This window comes from Anarhichas minor, unplaced genomic scaffold (assembly GCF_050575085.1).
Source record: "Anarhichas minor isolate MPS153535 unplaced genomic scaffold, ASM5057508v1 ptg000032l, whole genome shotgun sequence".
In the NCBI taxonomy this organism is placed as follows: Eukaryota; Metazoa; Chordata; class Actinopteri; order Perciformes; family Anarhichadidae; genus Anarhichas; species Anarhichas minor.
Genome location: NW_027466478.1, coordinates 1,373,740 through 1,395,709, shown reverse-complemented (window position 1 = coordinate 1,395,709; position 21,970 = coordinate 1,373,740). Strand labels below are relative to the sequence as shown.

General features: G+C 44.5%; 1 protein-coding gene across 2 annotated transcripts; it reads right to left on the bottom strand.

The window, feature by feature from the left end:
- Positions 1-182: 182 nt before the first annotated feature.
- Positions 183-18,368, bottom strand: LOC142964820 (pituitary tumor-transforming gene 1 protein-interacting protein). 2 transcript variants are annotated; one of them, XM_076105348.1, is made up of 7 exons: positions 18,101-18,364; positions 17,832-17,878; positions 16,933-17,041; positions 14,135-14,243; positions 12,690-12,755; positions 5,556-5,602; positions 183-563 (listed from the first exon to the last, which is right to left on the bottom strand). In XM_076105348.1, exons 1-7 carry the CDS (start codon positions 18,219-18,221, stop codon positions 514-516), a joined length of 549 nt encoding a protein of 182 aa, XP_075961463.1. In that variant the 5' UTR covers positions 18,222-18,364; the 3' UTR covers positions 183-513. The 2 variants fall into 2 exon arrangements, with proteins under 2 accessions (XP_075961463.1, XP_075961464.1); XM_076105349.1 differs by lacking the exon at positions 12,690-12,755 and having other exon boundaries at positions 18,101-18,368.
- Positions 18,369-21,970: the final 3,602 nt, after the last annotated feature.

Below are 21,970 nucleotides of genomic sequence, written 5' to 3'. Positions count from 1 at the left end.
TATTTCATAGTCCGATGATAACGTCTGTGTGCAGAATAAAAATCTGTGAGGTAGCTAGGATCTGGAGCTGTGAAATACATGTAGCGGAGTTAAACATATTCCGTGTAGGTGACACCATCTTTAAACCCTGCAAACAGTCAGAGCAGAAAACACCATTCATCAGAATACATGAACAAACCTCATTGTTTAAAAGAAGGAATTTATTGAGTCAGATCTCATCTGCGGTACAATCATTTTCATAAATGTATACTGTATATACAAAGTGCAAAGACCGATATGAAACTGCAATATTTAAAAAGAGAAAACTCATATGAGGAAATTTCAGAAGACAGAAGAACTCTGCAGGATCTTGACAGGACTTTTTGAAGTTATTGTTTGAAAAGAGTAAGATGGTGGTTTGTGTCTGAGTCGTGTCACTGTGAACGAGGGCCCAGCAGTGAGAAACGTGCACCACTCCAGCTACCAAAGGCCAGCTCCACATGCTGCCGGTGGAACGGGTCCAGTGCAGCTGCTCTACTCGTTCTCAAACTTGCTGTACGGGTGGTCCGAGTCACTCATCAGACCTGCACACAGGGAGAAAACACACAAGTTCGCGCTGGATCAGAGGACATGATGCTGTGTTCCTCTGCTTACACGTTCTACTTCCTCCGTGGATCTCAGCGGTAGACCACATCAGTCCAAGGACACATTTCTTTAAGTTAAGTGGAAACTCCACCATGGATGTTTTTATAACGATACAAATCTGATGTTCAGTGCATGGCTGAAATGCTTGAATTAAGCCAATCCAATCTTTTCCTCCATCGGCCTCGTCTTTCTACTTTTTCTCCATTTCCCAAAATGACTTTACAACAATCCCCAAAGATGTAAAGGAGCATGAAAGTGGTCCTCACGTGATTTAGTATTGCACCTCAGACACATTAAGGGATTTAAAACACAACAAGACACAAATGTCAACAAAAGCAGCAAGGACCGTGGTTTCTTGACTCTTAGTTGGATTAAGCTTCATAAACACTAGATCCCAGAATGCAACTCAGTAGCTGGCTTTTCCTAAGAACTACTGCCCTCTTCCATGTGCCACACCCCGTGTTTAAGGCATGCTTTACCTGAATGTCAATGCATTTCTACCCTCACGACCTCATCTCAGACTTGAGGAAGCGGCTCCAGAACACATCACCCGGGGGCCAAGAGGATAATCACTATTATTATGATCAATATTGAGATCAACAATTCAGAGCACTGATTCTTTCTTGCTAATGTACAAATCTATGCATTCAAATAAGAACTCAAATCTAACTGTACCAAAATGAAATCAACAGCTGTGCATCATCTGGCTACTTCACACATCTTTGCATCAGAATAAGACAGAAAACAAGGTTCTTCTTCAGCCAAGTTTAGTTTAGCCTGTCTGCTCTCTGAACAGGTAACACACAGTGCATCACAGCTCCCCAAAAGTGAAGCCAAAACATCTGGATCGCCCCCTGGTGGCTGGCTGTTAGTTTAGGAGGCGCTTGATTCAATATGCATCAGAGGTTTGGCTTTCTTTAATGTCAATACTTCTGTTCGATCATGTTCATTTAATGGTGGGAATACAAAGAAACCGCTGGATTGTGATTAATATTGCATTAATTGTGCGGACCTACATCACACAGCTGCTTACACAGACTGGACACTACTCCATGAGAAGGAAACTGATGTTGAGTTTCCATTTAACATCCTCCATAACGTACAGAAGAGGAGCGGCAGCCTGAGAAAGTACATCACTGAATACATCTGTGATTACCACAAGTAAAAACAAAGCCTTTCAAAAGTATTCACCCCCTTTGGTTGCTTTTATACACTGTGTGCACAATTATTAGGCAAGTTGTGTTTCTGAGGATTGATTTTATTGAACTACAGTGCTCTCGGTCAATCCAAAATGTTAATAAACCTCAAACCTGAATATTTAAGAAAGAGTGAGGTGTTTGGTTTTTTTAGGAGAATATCTGTGTGTGCACAATTATTATGCAACTAAATGAAAACCGAAAGGTTTCCCATCTCACTTTTCATCTTTTTCATTTTCATCTGTTAAAGTGAGAATAATAAACAAACAACTCAGAATGTACAAATAAACATTTCTGACATTTAAAAAACCTAAACCGGACCTAAACCTACTGAGAACTTGTGGGCTCTTCTTCAACGGGAGATTTACAGTGAAGGAACCAGTCCTCCTCTCTGAACAGTGTGGGAGGCTGTGGTTGATCGTCAACAGAACAAGAAAGTGACAGAAGTGACATTAGTTTGTAAAAATCTGTTTTCACTTTGACATAAAAGAAGCTTTTTTTTTTCAAATTCTTGTCAAATAAGCCAAATTATATTGACCATGATTCCATGTATAAAAGCAACAAAAGGGGAAAACATCCAAGGGGGGTGAATACTTTTTATAGGCATTGTATGTGATTCCTTTTTTTCCTGTGTGAAATGAAATGGAATGGAAAGTGATGAGTGTAAATATGTTTAGTATTAATGTTTCTCTTATACTCGGTTTGCTTTAGAGCAGTGGTTCTCAACTGGTCTGACCCACCATCACCCCTTAATGACAAGCCAAGACCCACATCTTCAACTTCTCAAATGTATTTAATGAAAAGATGGTGCAGTTTGAACCTGAGCTGAAAATGTCCTCTGCAGTCGTAGTATAGGGAGCTCTCTTGTGCAGAGAAATCGTTCCTGTAAGTCCCGTCCCACATGTTTCACGTAAATGAGTAAAACTGCTTTGTTTGTTATGTCTGTAGATTCGTCCATTTGTAATGCAAAATGACCACTTGCCTAAATTCGAGCTGTGGTCTGTTGTTTAAAGTCATCCGACATGTCTTCAATTCGTCTACTTATAGTGTCATTTGACAGAGGTATAGTTTTCAGTTTATTCGCTACGGATTGATCCAACAAATGCTGCTTCAGTTTTGACAGCTTCATACTTTCTTGTGCCAGAACCTCGCTGCACAAAACACACTGAGGTTTTTGCCCTCTTTTGTCCTCAATGTAAGAAAATTCATATCTCATGTAGTCGGTGCTGTACTTGCGTTTAGCGCAATTAGCATGAAAACAAACTGTGTGGGTGTTTTTCTATACCAGGGGTATTCAAGTACATTTCCAAAAGGTCCAGAGTTCGTTCAGGGTGAAGTGAAAAAGCCACAATATTATATTTTTCTCATCTTCTGTGTCTTCATTTCAGATACGAGTGGGTACGTTTGCTCCAAATGAGACATACTGTTTTTAGCGGCCCGTGGGAAGAATTCACCTAAACGAGTCTGTGGTCTCTCTGGCAAGTTCTCTCTTTTGGAGACGGTCCAGTGATTTGACTTTCACATCTCACATATAGTAGCCCTGCTCTGCTACCTATTTCCTCATCTCTCCCCCTTGTGTCACGGTGTGTGTACATCTCACTCGAGTCAGGAAACTTGTCAGAATGCCCATATTTTATTGGCTGAGCTGCATCACGTGATGTGATTTACAACGCATTGGTCGGTGTTTTTCCTGCACCGCTGAACAAGTACCGTAAATGCTGGAAAAGCTGCGCCGGTTAAAATAGAAGCGCTCCGTCAAAATTGAATAATTCTCAATTATCTATCGGTTTTAGGTCCTGGGTCCAGATACAACGTCGCCTGGGTCCGGATCCGGACCGCGGCCTGCCAGTTAGTGACCCCTGCTGTGAAATGGCGGGTGTCAATTAGCATCACAAGGCATTAACACCAAATATTGTTAAGGAGTGTGAATAACTCCGCTGCATAAAAAATCCCCTTCAAAATAAAAGCACAGTTTTTGTTTTTTTTGAAAACGGGTCCGCGACCCACCAGTTGAGAATCACTGCCTTAGAGTATCTAGCAGTATCTAACAGAAACAAGTCACTGTGGCTTTGTACTATTTGGGTTTTTACAGTCCAGCATTGGTCATTAGATGCACAATAGAAGCAAACCTGAAGACCATGAGATGTTACACTTCCTGTTGATGCTAGCCAGTTACTGGCTGTTGCATGAAGAGACAGGAGTAATCTAACATTCTGTGAAATACACACTTCTTTCTTCCCGAGCGAGTGTTGTAGTCTCACAGAGGAATGTACGCAGCTCCCTGGACTGTGTTCTGCAGAAGAGACCACGGTGAGGCTGAAGGAGAGCAGGCTGTGCTCCCTGTGGAGGTAAACTGATGAGAGCAGGAGGCCTGAGGAGACCACAGCATCCATCACTCCGTCATGCTGTCCATACACTGAACCATCTCACTGCAAGGATGCTGCCAGGGGCCCCACATTTTTGCAAGATGCTAATATGCTGACTATTGCGATATCAAACATTGCAATTTATTACCTATTTTCAACTGCGAATGATGCAGTTTGTCAACATGTGTCTAATCTAATAAAACACTCGGTTAATCTCACTCTAGTCCATTCCTAACAGGCCTATTGCCAGTGGACTAACATTATTATCATCATCAACTAATCTCATCTTTCACTTTGTTTAACTCCTTTATAGAGGTGATTTACATTCAAATGATTACGAAATAAACTATTGTATTTTCATTGATAAAAAAAATCTTAGCATTATTAATTTGAATGATGTATTATAAACTGCTTAGAGCTGGTAGGAAGTTAAACAGCTCAAAATTCATCTCTAATATCTATTTTATATTCATGTGAAAACATCTTCAAACCACTGGATTCATTCAAGTTTATCACCAAAAACTACATTTTACAGATTACATGTGAACACATCATGATACCGTTATCATCATTACTGAAGAGAGCTTGAACGCATCATAATGGAACTCAATGGGACCTCCTTCAGGTCTTGGGACTAACAGCTGCTAACAGCTAATGTTGACTCGCTCTTAAACAGGGCCGACCTGTGTTGAAGTGTCACACAGCCAGCAGCTCCTCACAGCTCCCAAGCGTCCCGTACATTTCCAAACAGATCAACTGAGCACATACTAAGAATCTAATTGGATGCTTTCTCACCTGACAAATTACTAAAACTTCAGAACTTTTTACATAGATTACAAAATGAGCCTGCTGACGCATGAAAAGGCAACAGGAAAAGGGACGAGGGCTGCTGGTGGGGTCGGGCGATCCTTTTTATTCTCATATCGTCCAACCGTGGTTTACTGAAGGGGGCGTGGCTCATCTCTGAACCTTTAAGCTATCTGATAGCATGGTTAAAGTTTGATTCATGACTCAACCCTTGTACAGTACAGGCTATGATACAACCCTTTGTCTGTTGCTTCAGTGACCTGTAACATCTGACTCCTGACCCCGCTGCAGGATGAATGATGCTGACACTGTTTAAGCAGACAGGAGTCTGTAGCCTATAGGTGACCTCAGCGGCCTTGCTTGAGGACAGAAGACGCATACTGCTGAATAATGCATTGCTGGCACAGAGTATAGAAATGAAAGTCAATGACAAAGTCCTGGAAAATCTGAAACCGAGTCAAAGCAGACGTTAAGGGAACAGAGGAGCAGGGAGAGTCGGTACTGAGTCTGTCCACCCATCATCAGAGAGGTTCAATGAGGACATGTGGAGAGCAATACATACCATACTTCTTGCGGATCTGATCGTGCCTCGCCTTTCTCTCCACGTTCCTGTAGAGAAACAAAAAGGTCAGAAAAAGATTGAATTTTCACACCTATAGTTTGATTTATCTAGTCAGGCCCAAGAAAACAAATATTTAACGGTTGGGTTTTAGTTCTGGTCCGTTTTGTGTTCACACCGACTTCATACGAATGAATCAAGGTGTGAATAGGAAGTCATATGGACAATTTGGTGATGTCCTCAAACATCCATGTCTGTCCGAAATGTCATCACGTCATCATGTTGTTCTGTAGACATTTGTGTGAAATCGTCATAATTAGCATACAAATTCTTGAGCCAGAAACGTGTTTTGTGAGGTCACAGTGACCTTTGACCACCAACTTCTAATCAGTTCATCCTTGAGTCCAGGTGGACGTTTGTGCCAAATCCTAGAATGGAGCGGACGGACAACCTGGACACATAATGCCTCTGGACACGCGGACAGAAAAAGCACTCCAGCACGAGCAGGTATCAGGGAAGATCAATGCATTTACTGATGAGATAACCAAATCCTCTCCTTCATAGATACGTCACAGAGAATGACACCAACTTCACAAAAATCACTAAATTGTGTGGCTGGTCTGCTCTCCTTTCACACCACCAACCACACCAGAGTCTGCTTGGAGTTAGAACATCGGCTTGAACTCAAACCTAAATGAAGCGGACCAAAGAGGTGAACACACCATACTGAACTGAGCCAACCATGTGACAGCACCCATTCACACTCAAAGGTGTGTGGGGAGCACGCTGTGTTTGCTGTGTACACGGAGCTCATTGGACCTCACCGTATTCATCCAACCTGTGCACAACTTCACCATGTCAACCCAACAGAACAGGTTCAAAGGTGGACCTCACGGAACACCCGTCACCCTCCTGTCCTCAGACACAAGCCAGGCGCCACCGTCACACCACATCACTGACCTCTGGTCTCTGTCACAGCTAACTGGAGATCACTTTAATGAAACTTGAGAATGTGTAAGTGTAAGATGACAGTGACTGGCACAGGAAGCGGAGCTGTGATTGCAGGTGAGAATGAGGATTTGAATAAGCCGTCACACACACACTGCTGGCTGCAATAAGACATTTCATATGTGTGAAGCTATGCTGCAGGAACCACCACATTGGACTGTGTGTCCATTTTAAGAGGCAGGATGTTGATGAAGTGATTATATTTAGGCTAGAACTGCTTTTGCTTTCAAAATATACAGAAGCAAATGTAGAGAAATGATGATTACAATTGTTGATATGATGGTTAAACATGAATATATATTGTTGATGTTACTGAGCAGGAACAACCTTTTTTCCTGTACTGCCACAGTAACCAGGGAGAGAGTTATTGATGATTCTCCAGACCGGCTCAGAGATAAGAGGATGAGGGCTCTCCGTGGGCCAGGCAGAGTCTAGACACTCGTCTCTTCCATGATGGGACCGATCTCGTCTCAATGTCCTGTTCACTGCGTCTATGTAGGTCACTGCACTAACTCCGACCTGGGAGATTTGATCAAGCTCACTGAAGGAAACCCAGTAGAGTCCGTGGCACGTGAGAGAAGAGCTCAGGGGGAGGTTGGAAAATTCAACTCACAGGCTCACGCACACGCGCACACACACACACACACACACACACACAGGGATGTTCCCAGCTCTGCAAGCGATGATGAGGATCCACAGTTACCGACTCTCCTTCTGCACGACTGCCCCTCTCACGGACACACCGTGCTCGGAGGACGGATGCAGTGGGAGCACAGCTACTCACTAGGAAGATGAGGCTGAAACATTGATGGGGCTGCAGGAAGAGGAAGGCTGCTGGCTGCTGTGTTCAGAGACTAACACACTGGCTCTTTGACGGTGGATGAAGCCCGCTCTATTTATGACCACATTACCCAACAGCAGCTGCTCAGCCATGACAATCCAATTGGTGTTTTGAGATGCGAGTGGAGGAGCGCGGAGCTCCTCCTCTGGGACATGGACTTGTCGGGGCCACCCACACACACACACATGCACGCACGCACGCACGCACGCACGCACGCACGCACGCACACACACGGGGCCCTTTTGTTGTGGACTATTAACTATTCGGTGGCAGGAAATCCCGTGCATGTCCTGCTGGGATACCGAAGTGTTGAAAGAACAGGATTAGGATAGAATAGTCTGGGCCATTCAACCTGATATGATCACACAGCTAGTTTGATTCTATTTATATTATATGAATGAATGTGTATTCAAATGATTTGCTTAATTTAGTTTCCTGTGGTCTCATAATAGAACTTTTCATGTGAAGAAAACAGAGGAAGAGAGTTGAACCAAAGACAAGTTCCACTCCACTCCACAAATAATGATCAACAGATGAATCGATTAGTTGTTTGGTCGAACCAAAGTCCCCAAACAAGACCAAGATGGCGTCCTCAATGTCTTCTTTGTCCAGAATTCAAAGGTATTGAGTTTACTGTCACAGAGGAGTAAAGACACCACAGCATATTACTATTTAAGAAGCAGAGAACAGATTTTGGTTTTCCTTAAAGAAACTGATGAATGGATTATCTCAAAGGTTGGTGATTAATGCAACAGTTGACAGCTAATTGATTGATGGTTGCCGCTCTAACACTCCACAGCGGTGCTCAAAAGAAGGACTCAATGTATGCTTTCACTCAGAACTAAGAGAACTAAGAGAACCCAGGGACATCTGTTCAGTGGACTTTTATCCATTTAGCTACAAGCATTACAATAAAGACTGTCCATCATGTCAAAGTATAGATGGAGCTACAGAAACAATGGAGCTACAGTGATCACATTATGTTATGGTTGTCCAAATGAAAAAACATATTTCATAAGTAACTAAATGAGTTATTAAGTGTTTGTTTTATTCAAGTGAAGTTTCGCTAATGTAACGAATAAAAGTTTACTTTACATGTGATTTTGCTATTTTTTATTACATACATATAGACTAGACATATCAGAATAATGTCCTGCTAACATTGTGATATTAATCATAGTCATATCTACCAGCCCTACAACGTTTACATCTTGTAGATAGAAGAAATATCTAATTGTTGTTTATTGTGACTGATGTTGCAAATGTAGTTTTTGGCGAAACAAGATGTTTTCACAGAAACATAAATAGATATTATTTATCATAATTCAGGTGATAATTCATCTGAATTATGACCTGTTTAATTTCCTACAGCTAGCTCGAAGCGGTTTATAATACAGCTTTTACAGGTTTCTTAAACAATGAACATTTGAACATTTGAACTCCTCCGCGAATCGCCACCTTACCGTGGCTCCTCCGCGAATCGCCACCTTACCGTGGTGGAGGAGTTTGAGTGGCTCAGTGATCCTGGGAGCCATGTTGTCCGGGGCATTAGCCCCTGGTAGGGTCTCCCAAGGCAAACAGGTTTCAGGGGAGAGCCCAGACTAAGAGCGGTTCAAAACGAACCTAATGATGAGCAGCCCACGGACTACAGTCACCTCGCCCGGACCAGGGAAACCGGGGCACCCTCCCGGAGCCAGACCCAGGAGGGGAGCTCGTAGGCGAGCGTCTGGTGGCCGGGCCTTTGCCCATGGGGCCCGGTCGGGCTCAGCCCAAATAAACATCATGGAGCAGCCACCCTGTGGACCCACCACCCGCAGGGACACGCATTGGGGTCGGGTGCTATGCAGACCGGGTGGTAGGTCGGGCGGGAGGCCCGGGCATGCCGATCGCCGGCGACATAGACTAGCTCTAGGGACGTGGAACGTCACCTCGCTAGCGGGGAAAGAGCCGGAGCTGGTGCAGGAGGTGGAGCGATACCAGCTAGAAATAGTTGGACTCACCTCCACACACAGCGTTGGCTCTGGAACCAAGCTCCTGGAGAGGGGTTGGACTTTGTCCTTTTCCGGAGTTGCCCAGGGTGAGAGGCGCCGGGCGGGAGTGGGGATACTCACGAGCCCCCGGCTGAGCGCCGCTGTGTTGGAGTTCTCCCCGGAGAGCGAGAGGGTCGCCTCCATGCGCCTACGGGTTGCGGGGAGCAAGGCTCTGACTGTGGTTTGTGCTTATGCACCAAACAGCAGTTCGGAGTATCCGGCCTTCTTGGAGTCGGTGGGAGGGGTCCTGGAAAGGGCGCCACCTACCGACTCCATAGTTCTCCTGGGGGACTTCAACGCTCACGTGGGCAATGACGGAGAAACCTGGCGGGGGGTGATTGGGAGGAACGGCTTGCCCGATCTGAACCCGAATGGTGTTTCGTTATTGGACTTCTGTGCTTGCCACGGTTTGGCCATAACGAACACTATGTTCGAACATAAGGTGGCTCATAAGTGTACCTGGTACCAGAACACCTTAGGCCGGAGATCAATGATCGACTTTGTAATCGTATCATTTGATTTGCGGCCGTATGTTTTGGACACTCGGGTGAAGAGAGGAGCAGAGCTGTCAACTGATCACCACCTGGTGGTGAGTTGGATCAGATGGCAGGGGAACCGGTTGGAAAGACCCGGTAAACCCAAACGTGTAGTGAGGGTAAACTGGGAACGTCTGGCGGAGGACCCTGTCCGGGAGGTCTTTAACTCCCACCTCCGGAAGAACTTCTCACACATCCCGAGGGAGGTTGGGGACACGGAATCCGAGTGGACCATGTTCAAAGCCTCTATTGTGGACGCGGCCGCTAGGAGCTGTGGCCGGAAGGTCATCGGTGCCTGTCGTGGCGGCAACCCGAGAACCCGGCGGTGGACACCGGAGGTGAGGGAAGCCGTCAAGCTGAAGAAGGAGACCTTCAAGGCCTGGTTGGCCCAGGGGTCTCCTGAAGCAGCTGACAGGTATCGGCAGGCCAGAAGGGCTGCAGCTGCGGTGGTCGCGAATGCTAAAACTCGGGCATGGGAGGAGTTCGGGGAGGCCATGGAGAAGGACTTTCGGTTGGCCTCAAGGAGGTTCTGGCAAACCATCCGACGGCTCAGGAAGGGAAAGCAGGGCTTACCCCAGGCTGTTCTCAGCAGGGGGGGGGGGGAACTGCTAACCCGGACGGAGGACATTGTCGGGCGGTGGAAAGAGCACTTTGAGGAACTCCTAAACCCGACCAACATGTCCTCTGCAGAGGAGGCAGCGCCTGAGGACCTAGGGGGAGGCTCACCCATATCCCTGGCAGAGGTCGCTGAGGTAGTTAAAAAGCTCCTTGGTGGCAAGGCGCCGGGGGTGGATGAGATCCGCCCTGAGATGCTGAAGGCGCTGGACATAGTTGGGCTGTCCTGGCTGACACGCCTCTTCAATGTCGCATGGGGGTCGGGATCAGTGCCCATGGAATGGCAGACCGGGGTGGTGGTTCCCATCTTCAAAAAGGGGGACCGGAGAGTGTGCTCGAATTACCGGGGTATCACACTACTCAGCCTCCCGGGGAAGGCTTATGCCAGGGTGCTGGAAAGGAGGCTCCGACCGCTTGTCGAACCTCAGATTCAAGAGGAGCAGTGCGGATTCCGTCCCGGCCGTGGAACAGTGGACCAGCTCTTTACCCTCGCAAGACTACTGGAGGGGCTCTGGGAGTTTGCCCAACCAGTCTACATGTGCTTTGTGGACTTGGAGAAGGCTTTCGACCGGGTCCCTCGGGGGATCTTGTGGGGGGTGCTGCGGGAGTATGGGGTGCCGGACCCGTTACAACGGGCGATCCGGTCTCTGTACGACTGCAGTAGGAGCTGTGTCCGCATTCTCGGCAATAAGTCAGACACGTTCCCGGTGGGTGTTGGCCTCCGCCAGGGCTGCCCTTTGTCACCGGTCCTGTTCGTGATTTTCATGGACAGGATATCTAGGCGCAGCCTGGGGGCGGAGAACGTCAGTTTCGGGGGTCTCGGGATCGCCCCTCTGCTATTTGCAGATGATGTGGTCCTGTTAGCCTCCTCGGATCGTGACCTCCAGCATTCACTGGGACGGTTTGCAGCCGAGTGTGAAGCGGCGGGGATGAGAGTTAGCACCTCCAAATCTGAGGCCATGGTGCTCTGCCAGAAACCGGTGGATTGCTCCCTCCAGGTGGGGACGGAGTGCCTACCTCAAGCGAAGGAGTTCAAGTATCTCGGGGTCTTGTTCACGAGTGAGGGTAAGATGGAGCGGGAGATCGACAGACGGATCGGTGCAGCTGCAGCAGTAAAGCAGGCGCTGCACCGGACCGTCTTGGTGAAGAGGGAGCTGAGCCGGAAGGCAAAGCTCTCAATTTACCACTCGGTCTACGTTCCTACCCTCACCTATGGTCACGAACTCTGGGTCGTGACCGAAAGGACAAGGTCGCGGCTACAAGCGGCCGAAATGAGTTTCCTCCGTAGGGTGGCCGGGCTCAGCCTTAGAGATAGGGTAAGGAGCTCGGTCATCAGGAGGGAGCTTGGAGTCGAGCCGCTACTCCTTCGCGTCGAAAGGAGTCAGCTGAGGTGGTTCGGGCATCTAATTAGGATGCCTCCTGGACGCCTCCCACTGGAGGTTTTCCAGGCACGTCCAACTGGGAAGAGACCCCGGGGAAGACCCAGAACACGCTGGAGAGATTACATCTCCCAGCTGGCCTGGGAACGCCTCGGGATCCCCCAGAATGAGCTGGAACATGTTGCCGGTGAGAGGGAGGTCTGGGTCGGCCTGCTTGCCCTGCTGCCACCGCGACCCGACCCCGGATAAGCGGTGGAAAATGGATGGATGGATGGAAACAATGAACATTTGAACTGTGTTTTTAAATCTATAGATGGTGGTGAATAAGTTAGTCTGGAGCCTTGCTGTCACTATAGAAAACAAACTGCAATCGGTGCATCTCCAATAGTTTTGACATGGTTATTGTCATTTTCATGTAAAACATATAAAAATGATTCTGGTGCGATGTTTGCGTGGATGTGTACCGAATGAAGGCTGTAGAATATGATGTGTAGGTCAGGACATCTATTGGGAGCAAATGGCAGCTGACCATATTATAGTTAGATAGAGTTTGGATAACTCGCCCTATATGTAGTTATTACTTGAACCAGAGGGGAGCGACACAGCATTAGTCATGACAATAAAAAACACAAAGACCTTCAAACATCGCTTTCACTTGATGAATTATTGAATGCAGAGAATGAAATCACGTGAAGCCGTTATTTAAATCAACATGTTATTGTTTTTACCGTTCGTCAGCGCGCTGTTTGATCTCCTCTCTCTTCCTGACAAACCTCTCCTCATCTCTGTCAGGCCTGAGACATAAAGACATGAACAGAGCACAACACTCATTACATACGTCTACCAATTGCCTCCTCATTTGCTTGAGGGAGGTTCTTTCCACAAAGCTCAACAACATAAAAGTTACAGTGAATCAAATTCTCTGAAGCGTGGTTTGTATTCTGTTCATGCTTTTGTCTGCAGCTGGAGAAGCAAAGAGGAACTTGATGTTCAAAAGTAAAGCGAGAGCTTTTGCTACAGAAACAAATGTGCATCACCTTTGATAAAGGAACTGCCTCATTTAACTGAAGCTGAGCAATCAGGAGGGGAGAAAAACAAAGTGCCTCTCGGAAATGTAACTACAGGGTCCATTTAAACGGGCACTCTGTGTGTGTTCCTCTGTCAGAGAGTGCATGTAGCCCAGATTCACGGGACGTTCACTGCACTGAACACTTTTTGGCCACAGAGCAATTACAGAGGACGTCACAGAGGACCAGAGGTCTGAGCCACAGACAGCTTCAGAAGCATTTTCATCCATGGCTTTGTTTAAGCTGGGCTCCACACCAGGTTACACATTCAATGGGTACCAATGGAATCCATAGCAATGGCACTAATACATCTGATCTCTATGAAGCCTTTTGCATTCACTCTGCTGTACAGTCCTGAGGTCGTCGTCAGGGTTGGTGTTGCATTCAGGGTTCATACACATTTTTTTTACCAATACATTTTCATGACCTTTAGGCAACTTTTCATGACCATGCATCCTCTGAAATGTCTGTGGATGCATGTCAAAATGTACTGCAGTGTATTTGAACGCTTGTGTCGTCACATCACTTGGAAGCAGGGCCTGACGTCCACGTGTCTGCTCTCCTGAGCAGCTAGTGGCTTTTCAAGGTTTACTAGCCACAGCATTCTCACTAGCCATATTTTTGTTGTTGGGAAACGATGTTATTATTTCATTTAAGATGACTGGTGTGCTACAATTTGAAACCCTTTCAATGAGCACTGTAGAGAGCATCCAGACTACAGAATGTGTCTGTAAAGCTCTTTTTGTATGAAAACATGAAACCTTAGACATAAAAAGAATAAAGATGCACAAATGTGATGTTTCAGTCCTGATAGCTGGGCTCTGCACCGATACCGAGTAGCAACCTGACACCAGTGTTCATTAATAATAATGAACAGACTGTATGCCCACTGTGTGGACCTGACTGGGATCATTCTTTATGTGGAAAGAAACATCAGGCCTGACATTAACATTGCTTTTCCTAACTTTGTAAATGTAACAAATAAATACATAGATATAAATTCACTGAATTATTGATAATAAACTCTACAGAGGAAGGTAGAATCTGTCTAAAACTTGATCCACTCAAAAGAACATATGTCACAGCTGACTGTGATTCAACGTTACCTTGAGCTACGCTTCTTGCAGCAGCAGCAGCAGCAGCAGCAGGCAGTAATGCTGATGAGGATGGTTCCACCCAGGACAGCCATGGCAATGATCAGGCCTTCAAAGTTCACTGAATCACACAAGGAGACATCACTCATATTCATATTCTTGACAACAATGGGATTTATTATGAATGAAACCGAGAACTGTGGGTTCCTCTTTCCTTTGAATGAGGATATAAACTCCACTTGTTTGGAAGCGGTGCCACCTGCTGACTTAAGGGCAACACTACAAGTCACCAGATGGTGATGATGAAACTAAACGCTCCACCTGCGTTTCCAGTGAAAACACAACCGAGACATCCGACATGAGACTGTGAGTCAAAGCCAGGAAGCCAGCAGCAGCAGCTGGACGTGTTTATCAGCTTCAGAGATAAAACAGCTGAACTAGCAGCTAGGGCTGCACGATTATGGCCAAAATCATAATCGCGATTATTTTGATCAATATTGAGATCACGATTATTTATCACGATTATTCATTAATTTTAGGGACATCTTTTTATTGCACTTTCACGTTTAAATGAACAAGAACACTGCTTCCACTTCCATTGTTGTGCTACATTCCAGCTAATGTACACGCCTCTGCATCAAAATACAACGTATAAGGTACTGATCACCTGAAGCAAAATATAAATAACATTTTTAGCCAAAATAAAGGGCCAACTAAAAATAAATATGTGTGTTGCTCACAGTATTTATTGGACATGTCTTTGGCCAAATGAAATGCGATTGCATCCGTTATTTCAGTGTGTCTTTGGGAGGTGGATGGATACGCTGTCGCGCTATGCAGGGTCGCTGTTATGGTTTTCTGGGTTAACGTTGGACATGGACGGAGATTCAGTGAGGTAACGTTAGCTTTAGCCTTAATGCATTCATCGTAGTGGTTTGTGGTGATTTTTCAGGTGGTTGAACAAGTTAGTTGTATTGCTATGCGGCGCAGACACAACTCTAATGCACTCTGTGCATATGATTTGTTCTTGGTTAACATCACTTGGCCTAAATCCCAAAAACTTCCAGACAACGGATGATGATCATTTTCAAGGGGCTAGCTCCTCGCCTTCTGCTCCTGACATTAGATTTACCTTTCACACGACACCCGTGACCGTCTGCTCTGTTGTCTGTCTCTCTATTCTTCTACTCGACTGCAGACAGAACTTTCTTTGAGGCTGCCGCTGCAGGGTGCGCGCATGACACCTCCCAACTCAGCAGCCCTACTAGAGGTTACCACAGGCTTCCTCATTATGTAAGGCACTGTGGCTCCTTTGTGCTCAACATCAACATTTTGTACAACTACAGTACCTTAGAGCACATTCTTATAGTCTGCTATCCACTCCTGTTGAAGTGATGAACGCATCATATTATTTTTTTTAAAAAGCTTCATTACATGAATGCCTATAGGGATATGCATCTGAGCCCACGGCATTATTATCAACTAATTTGACAACTTTTGAGTTGTTTGTATTGAGTTGTGGCCACAACTCTTCACCCTACTACAGTGTGACTGAAAACTCAGCTAGACTACTAAATGTCTTCATAGCCGGACCAGTCCTTCTCTTCAGTTCCACAGGAAGCACGGTATTAAACCAGTACACAGGTCATCTAGTTTAGCTCCTCTCCACTGGAGGCTCCGGGCATGTGCTCGTTCTCCAGCCAACGAGGTGTAGTAGTGAACATAGTGGTGAGTCTGCTCCAATCATTGAAATAAGGCAGACACAACCCCGGTGGGAATGATAGAGAACAGCAGTGATTGTGAAGCCCTGGTTACATCTTCGTCATTCCATTGAACTATGTTCTGAACCCCCAGTGCACTCCCTGATCCTGACTGGGGGGGGGTCATGCCATATTAAAAATAAGTCATATTTAAAAAAAGAAAAATTCTCACTTCATATATGCATGAAATGTGGATTTCCCTGTTGAGTGTGAGGGTCATACATGATACCATGTGTTTCATCTCTCCAGCTCTGTAATTGGCTGTGTTCTGGGAGAACTTTGACAAACAAGTTCTCTCACTCTGACGAGCCACGGTGCAAGTTCAGAATGTCAATAGTACCAAAGCGATTGGTTGCCCCGTCGCTCAGAGGTCCCTGCGGCCGATCGACCCGTTGTCGTGGCTGTTTTCTGTCCTGGCCCCACAGTGGTGGAATGAACTCCCCACTGACGTCAGGACAGCAGAGTCGCTGCCCATCTTTCATCAGGCTGAAAACTCACCTCTTCAAGAAGTACTACCCTGAGCCTTCCACTTAGCACTTATTGTATTCGTACTAGTTTTTTGCACTTATTGTATTCGTACTAGTTTGTTGCACTTATTGTATTCGTACTAGTTTGTTTCTGTACGTTGGCTCTGGTTTATGCTCTCAGGTGCTTGTTTAAAAAAGGAGATGCACTTATGACTTCTGGTGACTAGTTCTCTTGAATACCTATGTTGAATACACTTATTGTAAGTCGTTTTGGATAAAAGCGTCTGCTAAATGTCTGTAATGTAATGCAATGTAAAGCTAGATCATTTTAGGACATCCACCTGTACACAGGCATGTGACAACAATGACTTTATTTTTAGTTGCATAGTTTTTATTTCTATGGAAACCTTTGTTATGCTGCATATATTCTATACAGGTTTGATACCTAAAGATGTATATTTTGACAAACGGCCCTCTACGTTACCAGTGGGAGAATTGATCGCAGTATTGAAAATGTACAAATAAAAGAGAAGAGCAGACGTAGTCACCACATTCCACATTTAAAGAAGACTGAAGCACTCACACCAACACACTCCCCAACGGGCCTGGGACAGCTGGCACACGGAGGCCGGAGGCAGCAACCAGCTCACTGGGTATTCTGTGCAGTTGTTGGTGGTGAAGCACCACAGACACTGTGAAGACAAAACACCAAGATCAACCCTCTGCACCCGCTTCTATTAATACCTCAAACTGTCTATTTGATATGCAAACCTAGAGCTGCGACGATTGGTCGATTTAATCAATCAACAGCAAATAAGTTAATCAATTAAAATGCCAAACATGCCCTGGTTCCTGCTTCTCATCCATGCTTCGTTGGTACTTTGTTTAACGTGATAGTAAAGTTAACATTTGGGACGATTGGTCGGACAAAACAAGCAATTTGAAGATGGCAACTTGGGCTTCAGGACATTTTGACGAGCATTTCCAGAAACAAGAGGGTAATCAGAAGATGAAGCCATAATGAAGATATGCTCTGTGTGTTCACAGCAACATCAACAGGCTTTTTCATGGAGATATGTCCTCAACATATGTAATTACCATGTAAAAGCTGTCACACCAAACTCCATTGAAATTTGGCAAATGTACCACTGGAATACATGGTGAACTAGCTGTATAACAACTAAAATAAGCAGTACTTGCATTAAATAAAAATGTAACTAAACAAAGTCACCCAGATTTGAGGGGCCCACTCTGGTGCATTGTGATGGTGGATTTGGTGGTAGTACATGGACCAGAACTAACTCGCTGTTGTACTGTGACTACAGAGGACGGGATGATGTTAAGTCATGTCTGGGAGGTGAAGTAGGCCGCTTCATGTGCAGACAAACAATGGAGCATAAACGTATGATTTATGACAGCAGTTTGATAAGCTCGGGCAAAGTCTGGTCCCGTCTTTCAAACTACTCCTACCTAACACCGTACCTTTGCATTTGGAGCACACTTGTCACAGCTCTTGTAAGCAGCGCAGGCTGAAGAGAGAGAAACAGAAACGTGAGGTTAGCTAACCCGAAAGCAATGTTAAATATAGAAAAGCCACGATAACAGTGACGTATTCAATAAACAAACACCATTTCACTGGTTCTAACGTAGTAAACTAACGGTACTTATATACATGACGCTATAAGGTGGAATGTCACCCTTGTCAACTTTAAAAACGACTCAACTACTTTTCAAACAACAATTCAACTTACGAGTTGGCGGTGGAGTTGTTTGGCATTCCCCCTGGCTGACAAAGCTAACGCACAGCACGACGGCACCAAGAAACACCGAAGTGGTCAATGTTCTCAATCTCTCCTTTTTGAAAGGAGACATTGTGAAAACAAAAGAAGAGCTTTGAAGCTTAACTGCGTCTATAAATACACAATGTCCGCCTGTCTAGAGTAGCCGCTTCCCTTTGATAAATGCAGTTGTTTCTGTTTAGCCTGGAGTCTACTGCTGCTGTCACTTCCTGGTTATCTAGGGTTAGCGCGTTTGGGGATTCTTGACAGCCCGGGCGGGAGGAGTTTATGCATCTAACAAAAAATACAAACTGTTTCATATTAAAATGCAGCTAAAAGTTGAATTATATAACTTTTGCTTACTCATTTGGGTTCTAGATACAATTTAGTTTTTTAAGAATTTCTAATACCAAAACATGTTTTCTGATTTATTAATTTTATTAAATATTCTTTTGAACCATATTTTCATCGGAAGTGGCTGTGAGACCTTAATGTGGTTATTTTACAGAACGTTAGTAAACCCACGTTACATACACATTAAATATAGATGCCAATGTTATGGGCTATTGTAAAATACCAGAAGCTTCATGGAAAACAAACAAAGAATAAAAAGAAAAGAAAGAAAAGAACAGCCAACATGTCCTCTTTTCCCTTTACTCTATGTTTAGTATATACATGCATTAATTGCATTTACTCGGTTATTTAGACAGTCACCGTTTTATCACAGTTTTAAATAATTAACTTTGTCATGGCACATTTCTGATGAATTTGACGTGGTATGGTGACATTGTTGGTTTTGAACCTTGTGGTCCATCAGAGAGGAAACTATGTTTGAGAGAAAACAAAATGTGACGCTTTCTGAGCGTGAGTCTGGTCTGTTTCCTTGCCACAGGCTGGCTTTTCTTTCTGATATGGCATCAGCAACCAAATCACTCCATGGGATTTTAATGCAGAGTAGACTGAAGTGAAAAGCTTTTAGGCCCCTTGTGTAATCAGTAGGTGGCAGTGTAATGCCACACACGCTCTGACTCTCTGCTCAGCAGGGACTACAGGAATCCTTGTGATGACTACATCTGTCTGTCTGTTGATTGGCTGTTTGACAGAATCTGTGTTCTCTACCACTTAATGTAAATAATGCCTGCATGTGTAATAGGTACTGTAGTGTATTTCACTTTACACATTGTAAAGTGTGCAGTCACACATTTCATGCACTGGTGGTGGTGAAATATGGACCTGATTCAAAAACCCTGAGAGTCTGAGACTGAACATGCTTTAACACAGAGCGTGTTCTGTTTGTCTTTGTCTTCCATCCTCATTACTGCTTGTCTACAAAAGGAATGTCATTTGGAGGACACATGGAGAGGAAGAGAAGACATTAAAGGAGAAGAGACAGAAGTGTGACAGTTGCTTGTTTATCTATCAACATAAAAGTATGCGTCGAGGCATCCAAGATCAGTTCAATATTCAGTCACACCAAACTATAATGCAACAAACCCATTTGTATCTCATTTGTCGTTCAGTGTGGACCACATCCAAATGATAGAGTTCTACAACGGTCTGAGAGACAGTAGTGAGTAAAATAGAGTACTTAAAGGAAATGAAATGTCCTAACATTGTCCAGTTAACATAAACTGGCATGCCAATAGCAACTGTGGAAATCTCAGCAGTTAAATAAAAAGTTAACAAACAGGCAATTGCCTTTGCCAGACAGTTTTAGTGTTGGATTTTATTGGTACTCTGAGGCTGTAAGTTGCCCCTACGCTGTACCCGTCAGGGATTTAGGCTCATTTGTAAATGGCTCACTTCCAGTTAGACTCCCCAAAACACCTATCACACCTTCAGCTCTAAAAACCCCAGGCCCAAAATGTGTTTACAGAATCAATTTGATTGAAAAATGAGGAGGCAAGTAGATTCTTTTATGCCACACTTAGTCTACCACATTGGCCCAGACTGAAATATCAGCCTCATAATAATCTGGTTGACTTGTTTGTTTGTTTTGGGTGAATTGTCCTGGCAGCTGCAAGATGGATTGCCATAAAACACCCCAGAAAAAAACGTTATAATAATATAATAATATCAACAATAATAACAGTAATAATTAATAAAATGATCATTGTCATACAACTTAATTTGATGGAAAATTGAACACACTTAATAGAATAACATGGAAATAAAAATTAGAAAAAACACGCAGATAGTCCACATCTCCAAGGACCTCTCTTGGACCTTCAACACTTCAACCCTGATCAAGAAGACACACCCTTCTTCCTGAGGAGACTGGAGAAAGTCCATCCGTCTCCTCTGAGTCTGGTGAACTTCCACCGCTGCACATTGAGAGCATCCTTGGCAACTGCATCTCACTCGTCTTTGTCAACTGCCCTGTTCCCGGACCAGAAGTCACTGCAGAGGGTGGTGAAAATTGCCCAACGCATCAACAGTTTTGGCTTTTTTTCATTTTGTAACATTTTATGCAGGAGTATACTGTTCACTTTCACCTCTCAGTCAGCTGAAGTTATTTTGAAAGAAACCTCTCATGCACTTGCTATAACATTGACAAATTTTCACTTCCAACAGAGAAAGAGAAACATTGACATTAATTCGAAGTTTTGCTTATGATGTATGTATGTATGTATGATGAATGTAAGTCCAACATTTAGTACCCTTTAGTTAATTATGTTATTAATAATGCTACGTATGGCAGTTACAATGGGTCCTAGTGCACATGAGGGATCTGCGATGACGTGTTTTTGTCACCCAGAAGTTAGCATCACACTGGTTCCCTCCACAAAAAGCCAATGAGATTTTTCTGTTGGATTTTGGATTTTTGCAGAAAATAATCTCTGTGGCAAACAAATGTTTATGCTATACTTACAAGTTTTGTTCAGCAAGATCATCTTCACAAATGAACACCACTTGTATGAGTTTTGAAGCGTCAATACAATCAGCAGAAGTATAAAGCTAACGTTAGCTATAAACAAACTACACCACGGTCACATGACTTCACGTCACCACGTTCGGTCATAGAACAAAATGTTGAAATCTCTTAAGCTTGTGTTAACCGCAGACCTTATTTCAGGCATCTAACCAGAAACCCATTTGAAAAACCTATTGACTTCAAAACGAGAGAACCGGACTCTAGGGCTCGGTTTTAGGACTCCTTCCTGCAGCTGTATTGTGACGGGCTCTGCTCTCTCTAGGGCCATGGGCTCCACTGCAACCAGACTGCCTGCAATGTCTTCATTTACGCCCGTGCAAATATAACAGAATATCATTTGACAGCCTTTTCGGTCCATCGGTTGCTTAAATTGAGGGATATTGTTACATGATGAATGATGTTTATTTCATTTTGGCATCTTCATCATAATGTGAATCTTTTTTGTTAAAGCCCAACAACATGTTGCGGAAAGAACTCTGTCATCTACTGCCTTGTGTCTGGCACACATGATTGGTTATCAGCTTTGAAAGCATCTAATTCGACATCTGCCTCCAAAAAGCAATATCTGAAAATTTCCACTGCGCCCTCTAATCGCTACCTCTCCATCTTGATCGTTGACTGAGGCTGCTCACTTGACCGCGCGCCTCTATTTGATTTTCAAATGTGCAGCATCAGTCAGCTTTGCTGTATTGGGTGAGAAAAGTTCAACTTCCGCAGAGTTGATGTGACAGCTTTTCCAACAGCTGAGTCATGTTTTAATGGTCCTAATCGCTCGTTATTGTCGTCTCCTCAGGCCCTTTTTTCTCTCTCTGCCGCTCATTTGAGAGGCTGATCGCTGGGAGATAATAAGGGCTGATGGTCTGAATGACGGAGCGAGTGTGGGAACGTACAACACAGAGCAGTCTGCC